At 34.7% G+C, this 9,133-nt stretch overlaps 1 protein-coding gene across 1 annotated transcript in view; it reads left to right on the forward strand.

Moving 5' to 3' along the window:
• Positions 1–9,133, forward strand: part of LOC111630627 (cadherin-related tumor suppressor-like) — a gene marked incomplete at its 5' end in the record, with an annotated part of 41,011 nt that overhangs the window by 19,705 nt on the left and 12,173 nt on the right. The window contains 5 exons of the mRNA XM_023374794.1: positions 177–2,050; positions 3,754–4,405; positions 4,562–4,896; positions 5,757–5,860; positions 6,351–6,655. Of these exons, the coding sequence (XP_023230562.1) occupies positions 177–2,050; positions 3,754–4,405; positions 4,562–4,896; positions 5,757–5,860; positions 6,351–6,655 (3,270 nt within the window). The remainder of the gene's footprint in view (positions 1–176; positions 2,051–3,753; positions 4,406–4,561; positions 4,897–5,756; positions 5,861–6,350; positions 6,656–9,133) is intronic.

Raw genomic sequence — 9,133 nt, forward strand, 5'->3', positions numbered from 1 at the left:
ATATTGGTGACCTTCCTAAAAGCCATGTTACACAGATAAAATGACATTTAGTACTGTACAAGTCTATAACGAATCGTGTGAACTAACTATATTTAATTTAATTATAAATATATTTTTGAATATAATGAAATTAATATTAAACAATTTCTGAAATACTTTTTACATTATCTTTTCAGGTCTTAATGGTGAAGTTATATATTCAATAACAGAAGGGAATGATAATCAGAGTTTCCATATCGATCCAACTTCTGGTTCTGTAACTATAATAAAACCCTTAGATTATGAAAAAACAAAAGAATATCATTTAAATCTCACTGCTTCGGACAGAAGTTTTAAGAGTAAACAAGCCACGGCAATGTTAACTATAATTGTGACGGATATTAACGACAATCCGCCTCTCTTTTCTTCTCCGATATACGATGTATATATTGCCGAAAATGAACCGGCGGGTACATCGATAACTCATCTGACTGCTTTGGATATAGATTCTAGTCGAAATGCCATCGTTCAATACTCGATTGTCGGGGGAAGTTCGAAAGACATGTTCTCTGTTGGAATTCATTCGGGTATTATTCTTTCCAAGATCACTTTTGATTACGAAGAAAATAATCTTTATCCTTTGGAAGTTATTGCGAGCAATCCGGGATCGAATCAGTTTAGCTCTACGAAAGTTAATATTCACATTACGAGCAAAAACGAATTTTATCCACGTTTCATTCAGCCTGTTTTCCAATTCACTGTTTGTGAATCAGCTGGAATTAACACTGCTGTTGGAACGCTTCAGGCGACAGACGAAGATACGGGACCCGATGGTGAAATATTTTATTTACTTGTTGGAAGCAGTAACGATCGAGGATTTCGAATTGAACCCAACACTGGTATTATTACTGTTGCACGCAGACTTGACAGAGAATCTCAGGCAAGAGTCGTATTAACAGTGATGGCAAAAAATATGGGAAGTATCAGAGGAAATGATACTGATGAAGCACAAGTTGTCGTTAGTATAGAAGATGGTAACGATCCTCCACTCTTTATGAAACAAGCTTATGAAATCCACACAAGTGAAGCTTCTCCATTGGGTACTTCTGTAATTATGGTATCTGCAACAGATAAAGATGTTCATCCAAACAACAATCATTTTACATACTCAATTATCAACGGAAATATCGGTAAAGCATTTATGGTTGATTCTCAGTCTGGACTGATTCAAACTGCCGCAATGTTAGATAGGGAAACTATAGCAGTTTATAACTTAACAATTGCAGCAATCGATACTGGAACTCCCCCTCAAACCGGTACTACTCTAGTTAAAATTCTGATAGATGACGTTAACGATAATGGTCCCATCTTTGATCCACCAGACGTTCTTGGTTACGTGATGGAAAACGAACCCGCATACACGAGCGTCACTGTCCTCAGTGCAACCGATCCTGACCTGCCTCCAAACGGAGCTCCCTTTATGTACTTTCTTGTCGGAGGTGATTACAAAGAATATTTTGAAATTGATCGTCACACAGGATTAGTCAAGACAACGCAACAGATTGACAGAGAAATTTCTCCTACAATTCGATTAGTCGTAGAGGTGCACGACAGCGGAGTTCCACAAATGAAATCTCGTCATACAATTACAATCATAGTAATGGATAAGAATGACAGCCCTTCTTCTCCAAGAGCTCTGACAGTTTTGGTATGGATATTCAACAATATATTTCCAGGCGGAAAAATAGCACACATTCATCCATTTGATCCCGACATGACCGGTCAGTACATGTGCAATTTACTAGAAGGAGATTCCTCAGTGTTTAGAATACCAACAAAATGTGATCTTCATGCAATAAGACTATTAAATCCTAATAATTATACTTTAACTGTAAGTGGTAATGATGGAAGACACCCCGACGTAACATCTACGATTCGAGTACAGTTTATGACTTTCAATAATAAAACAGTAGAGAACAGCTTGACTTTAAAACTATTGAATCATTCTGCAGATGACTTTCTGACACAACAATTTGAAAGATTTCAGAAAGCAATTGGAGAAATATTTAAGGTAAGTAAATTTTATTAATGAACAGTAACTACTTATCATCTCAAATTAATTTGGTGCCACACAGAAAACTGAGAATGGTACAAATTTACATCACGCTCTCTTTCAGTTTTCAATGTGACATTAAATACTATTCAAATAATAACTGTATCCCATCCTTAAAGCTTGAAATAGTAATTGCAGAGATATTATGCACTTAGATAGTAGCCACAGCTGTTATTCAAATAAAACCCATACATATAGTGTGTCAACATTAATTGTACTGTACTATATATATTTAAACATAAAAGTATATCAATTAATATAGGTAAACAAGCCTGAATTATTCTGATAACCTAATAGTAATGCCAGATTAGCTTAAAGGTTAGTTCTTGGCTGATTAATATAATAGATACTAGTTAGTATCTATTATATTAATCGGTCAATTAATCCCAATTTAGCATAGAGGTTTGTAATTATCATTTGGAGGGATGCTTTAAAACAATTCATGGCATGCACATTTAATTAATCGGTTAATGAAAAATGAAACTTTTAAAGAGGCAACCAATTAATTACATATATTGTAAGTGTTTGAGAGATTTATTTTCCTTATTATTACTTGTTTAATTGTTATCTGTTCTCATAAAAATTTACTATTATAAATAAACAAGATGTAATAAAACTCTGCACCATACAATATTTTAGGATCAAAAATAAGCTTAAAATCCTCTGTAAACATTTCTAAAATTTTGCTTTGTTTTTGAGATCTGGCCTGCAATAAAATTGTTAAAGTTTGACCTTTTTGGTCTTGTTTACCAACTACTGTTTTTTTTTACTGTAAAAAACAGATGGATAGTGTAAAATCTTAGAGTATTTTTGTTTACATTTATTACAGAAGGGCTTAATTAGGCAACATTTACTTACTTTGATCCATAAAGAATAAATGAAAAATACAAATGTTCTTTAAAAAGTTGACAACTCCAGCAGGCCAGATGTTGAAAATGAAGTGGAGTTTGAAAAAGGTTTATAGAGAATTTTAAGCTTATTTTTAACCATAGAATCTATCCATAAAGTATTGGCATGAAGTTTTATTACACTCCATACATATGTTGGGTTTAATTAATATATAAATGGATTTGATTCCCTCATTTGGAAAGAATTAATAAATGAATAGTAGTATTATTATTTTTATTCAAAACCTCACACAAGGGCCAAAAGTTGACAATAGATTTATATATTAATATTAAAACGTCCATTGTGTGCATTGTGTGCATGTGTATTTGAAAGCACTTAGTACATAAGAGAGATATTTTCTATCAAAGATTTAGTCAGATTCAATGATGTCCTCATTGCTACATTGTTAACTTGTTTAAATTCTGTGGTAAACGAAATCTATTTATAATAAATATAATCAATTTGAAACTGTAAACATCTGTTATAGCAGTATTTGGTTTAAGAGTATTAGCATTAATATTTACGAAGACATTAACTTATGAATTGGCTTCTCAGTTGTTAATGTTTTTATTATTAAAACATTGGACTATCTGAAATATATTGTAAATAGCATTTATTATAGAACCATAAGAGAGAAGAGAGCTTTACAAAATAAGGATTCTGTATTAGCATAACTATAAATTTTAATGTGTAGTTTCATATTTTAACAGATAAAAGTTAAAAGATATTTCAATACAATTTTTAAATAAAAACTTATTTTATTTTAAATATAGCCCATGGGAACACCTATGATATATAGTATCACCACTTTGAATAACCATCTTGAAATGACAATGGCTGTGAAAATGAACGACCACAGTTACTTTCCCGTTCAAGATGTACTTAGTTCCTTGCAGAAAAAAAGTAATTTCTTACGAGGAGTTATAAATCAAGATGAAATTATATTTGGTTTTAATCCGTGCCAAAATTTGCCGTGCGAAAATGGAGGAAAATGTCACAGTTATTTGGATTTACGAGAGTCCCTGTCCATCGTCGATTCTCCATCTCTAGTTTTCACTTCTCCTACTGTCATTCACCAGTATTCTTGCACTTGTGCTCAAGGATTTTCTGGTCCTCAGTGTCAGTATCAAGAAGATCCATGTGCACCCAACCCGTGTCTTTCTGGAGGTGTATGTCACCATGACGGCTATGACTTTCAGTGTCTCTGTCCACCCCAGTATCAGGGCAAACGTTGTGAATCTGTCAGAACAGATTTGTGTGCCAATGCTCCTTGCAAGAATGGCGGAACCTGTGAAGAGGCTCCGAACGGTTCCTTTTTTTGTCTCTGCAGACCCGGTTTCCGTGGAGCTCTGTGTGAGCAGACTACTGATAACTGTCGTCCGAATCGTTGCTTGAATGGCGGAACTTGTATCAGTGATAAACCAGGTTTGTGTAGTATCTATAAAATAAAAGTGATTAGTTATAATGTAATTTTAAAATCTACTTACTACTATAAATTGATAAGAAATACTAGTTATCAATGATCTAAGTAAACATAACACTTTTATCATAAACCATAGTATAATTAATTGTATATTTTAGGTTATCGGTGTCTTTGCGAAGCAAGCTTTTTTGGAAGACACTGCGAAAAATCAAGCTATGGATTCTATCCTTACTCTTACATGGCATTCCCTGCTCTCAATCCCTCCACCAATGACATTTCTATAGTTTTTTCAACAAACAAACACAACTCTCTTCTGGTTTATAACTATGGAATCCAAACGGGTGGGAGATCGGATTTCCTGGCCCTGGAAATTATAGACGGAAGACCAAATTTTTCTTTTGGAGGAGCAAGAACTGCCATTGCCACCATCACCATGACCAAATCAGTAGCAGACGGAAAGTGGCACAAGATAGCAGTCATCAGAAACGGTCGAGTGAGTTGAAAATTTTATATTTTACTTTCTATTAAAATAAATTTCAAGTATACATTAAACTGAAGAAATTTTCAACTGAAATTCAAAATTATTTTGTGGCTAGATCTAACAAGCACAAGAAATAATTTTAAGTAGTTAGAATTCCGTTAGCATGGCAAATCTTCATTTAATGTTGTTAAGGAAAGACACAAGTATATTTGTAAACATTTACAATTATTGTTATTGAATTTTCTGCATAATCAGTAAAATTGATTCTAGAGGTAAAAAATAAATGCTATGTATCCAATAGGAAACTTAACTCCTGTTTACATAATTTAGCCTGGTGTAATTGTAACATCATCGATAAGTTCTTGGAAATTGTGGCATTAAGCGAGGACTTTCTGTATATTGCCAAATTGAAAAGTCTCTTTTTCACTTTAGCACTATAGACTATTGGTACATGGTCTACTCAAAACACTTGTCACCAGTTTATTTATGCCTGCCTCATGAAGTCATAAACCAAGTTGATTATTTTAGTGTGTAATCTATGTCGAAGTGCTTTCTGTCAAGGAATTAGTCAGTTTGAGACTTTAGACTCTGAAAAGTCTCTGAAATTAACAATCTTCTATAAAACTTTAATATAATATTAACTAATATATAATTATTTCTTTTATTCTTTTTTAACATAATTTACACAAATTAAGTTTATCAATTTTAAACCAGCTAGAAGAGTATGTTCGTCTTTTAAATTGCTACAAAATATATATTTTAAGCATATCTAATAATGAAAGTGAAATTCTCAATTAAAATGTGAGCAATTAAATTAAAACAAAATTTATTAACTTAATGTTTCACAAAAATAATTTTCTTGTGTCTAACAGGTCGCCTCGGTCTCTGTAGCCGACTGCAACGAAAACGGAGAAACTTGCGAAGAATGCTTTCATGGGAACACCACCTGCTCAATGTCCACCATCGGGCACATCGGGTAAAAATATTAACTTTTGTTTAATTCTTAGAAGTTAAATTGGCTTTGATTTAACTTTTAACTAAATGCCAAGATAATTTTAAGTAATGGAGGTTTTAAATTAAGACAAAAAGTCCATGCAAAATCTGTATTAGATACTGTCAAACGATCTGCTGGATTGTTTATCGGGTTATTTTAATAATTCGGCTAGAGGTAGACAGTCAGGCTGCCACTTTTTGATAAATTAATTTCTGATTGTTAAATTTAAATTTAGAATATTTTGGAAGAAAAGATTGGCCAAGAGTGAGATTCAAACTCCAGAACTCCTGCTTACCTTCACAGGCAGGAGTTTCAGGTTCAATCTTTAGTTTTGTTATCAGACCAGCTCTAGATAAATCAAAAAATTTTGACTGATGTTATTTGTATTCAAACTTTGTAAATTATACAATATTAAACAATTTAATTTTTTTAATGGAAGGAACTAAAGAAACAAATTTAATTATCTGTCTAGGACACTTAACTTCCATGCTAATTTATTTTACCTGGGTGGAGTGCCTTCTATCGAGCCCATAATAGAAAGACCAGGTCAGATTGCTGCCGACGATTTTGTGGGTTGTGTGCACAGTGTGGCTGTCAACGGACGAATGCTGGATCTGGGATCACCTGTAAAATCCATGCACACGGCTACAACCTGCGTCAGATCCGAACTATGTCCCAACGTGGCCGCCTGCGGTCAGAACGGACACTGTCGAGACACGTGGTTTGCTTCATCCTGCCTCTGTTCCTCCGGAGTTATGGCTCCAAACTGTAATGATGGTAAGTTGTAATTTTATTATTCATTCATGTAGAAAATGATTTCTTTTTTTATTGTATTGGTTGTCAACTATGAAATGTCCATTTCTTAGTGCACCTTCCTTGCACATATATAGTGGAAACAACTACATTGAAACAGAAGGTCTCGCACGGTTATTTTGTTTTAAGATACAGACTACTATGAGTTCTGTAAAGGATCAAATTCAGCTCAGGCTATAAGGAACATCAATGCTGTTTATGAAAATGCACTGAGTGAATGGAAGTGTCATTGACAATTTGTGAAATTTTGATTTGGGGATATCAGCTTTCAAGTTTCTCCCACACAGGTGAACAATGAGACCTTACAAACTCTTGCAGAATCCAACCCAAAGCAGTGCTTTCCTTGTGCTTTTGTACTGCACTCTGTACTCAAAAGGCAGTACAAAAGCACAGAGGAAGGCATTTGGATTCCACATTAGCTTTCCAAACAAATACATATTCAAAGACAGTCAACTTCTTTAAGAAAAAAAAATGCAGAATTTGGTGACAAGCTGAGGGAAAGTTATAGAATCTAAGGGGAATTATATTAATGAATTCTGTTCTGTTCAAATACAATGTATCATTAAAGCCTGTTTAATCAGTTGGACATTTCATAGTTGACAACGAAACATATTTAGTCGGGATTTGGGTTTGGTAGAATATATATTATTAACAACAACATAATATCTGACTACAAGGACCTATTTAAATAATATGCAGCTCATACCACACAAGATCTAAGATCCTAGTTAGTACAGTATTACCACTATTGACACACAATTCTACACAAAAGCCTAGGTTTTAAATGCCTAAAGTGTCACTATAGTGGGTTTTCTAATGAATTATTTAAGTTTATAAAAGAGTTTGAACTTACAGCAGGCAATTATGCAATTCTAATTGACCCCATTAACATTTATATAATTACAGAAATCAAACTGATTTTAAAACTAGTACTAATCATATTCTATTGGTGATACCAATATAAAGATTTCCTTTTTGTTCATTTAGACATCTGGAATAAGTTTGTACATAAAATCCTTTTTTTGCAGATAACCAAAATTATAGGTGCAAGTTGTTTTAGGTCTCCATTAATGCTCTAGCCTAGATTAGTCATCATTGATATTTAATCAATTACACCCAGTATCGACACCAGACATTTCTGAATAAGATATTTTTATCTGAAATTAATTCTCCTTCTATAACTATCACAATTTATCATGTACTTTATATCACTGGGAGCATTTTAGGATTGCCAAAGGATCAATGATCGTCTACGGAGTGGATCTAATTATCGGAGCTGCTTCGTTAGACTACATCTGCCAACGGGTGATAATTTGCTTCTCTTCTCTGTGGATGAATTTGTCACTTATCAGCTTTGACAGGTTGCCTGTCTGAGCGTGTCCTCTGTACTTATGTTAGTTTAGGTAGAAAGAGAAACAATGTCAAGGAAAATCACACATTAATTTTTTAACTGGCGAGAACAGAATGGACTGGAAAGCTAATTATCCAACTTAAAACATTTTGTTTTCTAATTTCTAGAATTTATTTAAAATTCAGAGCTACATTCTCAAAACTAGTTGTTCACAAACTGCAACTCCCGAACCAAATCCGGCCTGCAAACATATTTGACACATCACTTATAAATAATATAGTAAAAGTAAGTTTATTTCTACATGAAATATACAAAATATTTGTGCCCTATTATTGTGAGGACCCAAACGGGGTTCGAAAGCAGGCCATTAACGACTTTTTAAATGAGTCAAGTTTCGTAGTGTGAAAGAGCGAACTTAAAGATCAGATTTAAACAATGAACCTTTTGTCTTGTTAAAAGATTTTAGACAATAGATAGAGTAAAGTCGAGGAAAACGAGGTTGGAGAGGAGTCGTGTTCCGACGCGATGTTGACCTCTCCCGTGCCCTTCCTGGGGTTTCGAATTGTCACCATGTGACGAGGAGAGACCAGTGGAGAGGCGACCGCGGTGGAAAAATCGATAAAACCGCGTTTTCGGGAACTTTACGAGGTCTTGGGTTTTGGTGTGTAGTACTCACCTGTCGGGATTTTGGTGCTCCCGACCGAGACGCAACGAAGGCTCTTCTGACGACCTAGGAACTGGTTTCGCCAACCCGTCCACTCTAGGATCGCCGAGGTTCGACTTGTCAACCGAGGACATCACTACAAGTGTTGGTGCGTGCCCCGGAGCCATCGTTCTCTGCGTCCACAGTGCCGAAAGCTCCCCAGGGACCAATCGAACATTCGAACTATCCGATTTTTAGGAACTGTGACAGAAACCCATCGTGGGATAGGCTCTTGCCCGCATTAGGTTGTTGTAAGAACGATTTATGTATATTATTAAACGGTTTTATATGGTAAACCTGTCTCGGTGAGTCATTCCGCGCCCACACGACAGAATTGACCGCTCGGCTGTCGAAAACACCTCACCCCTAATCGGCTGGCCTCACATAG

This window comes from Centruroides sculpturatus, unplaced genomic scaffold, assembly GCF_000671375.1.
Source record: "Centruroides sculpturatus isolate CEXI.00-Female unplaced genomic scaffold, Cexi_2.0 scaffold91, whole genome shotgun sequence".
NCBI lineage: Eukaryota > Metazoa > Arthropoda > Arachnida > Scorpiones > Buthidae > Centruroides > Centruroides sculpturatus.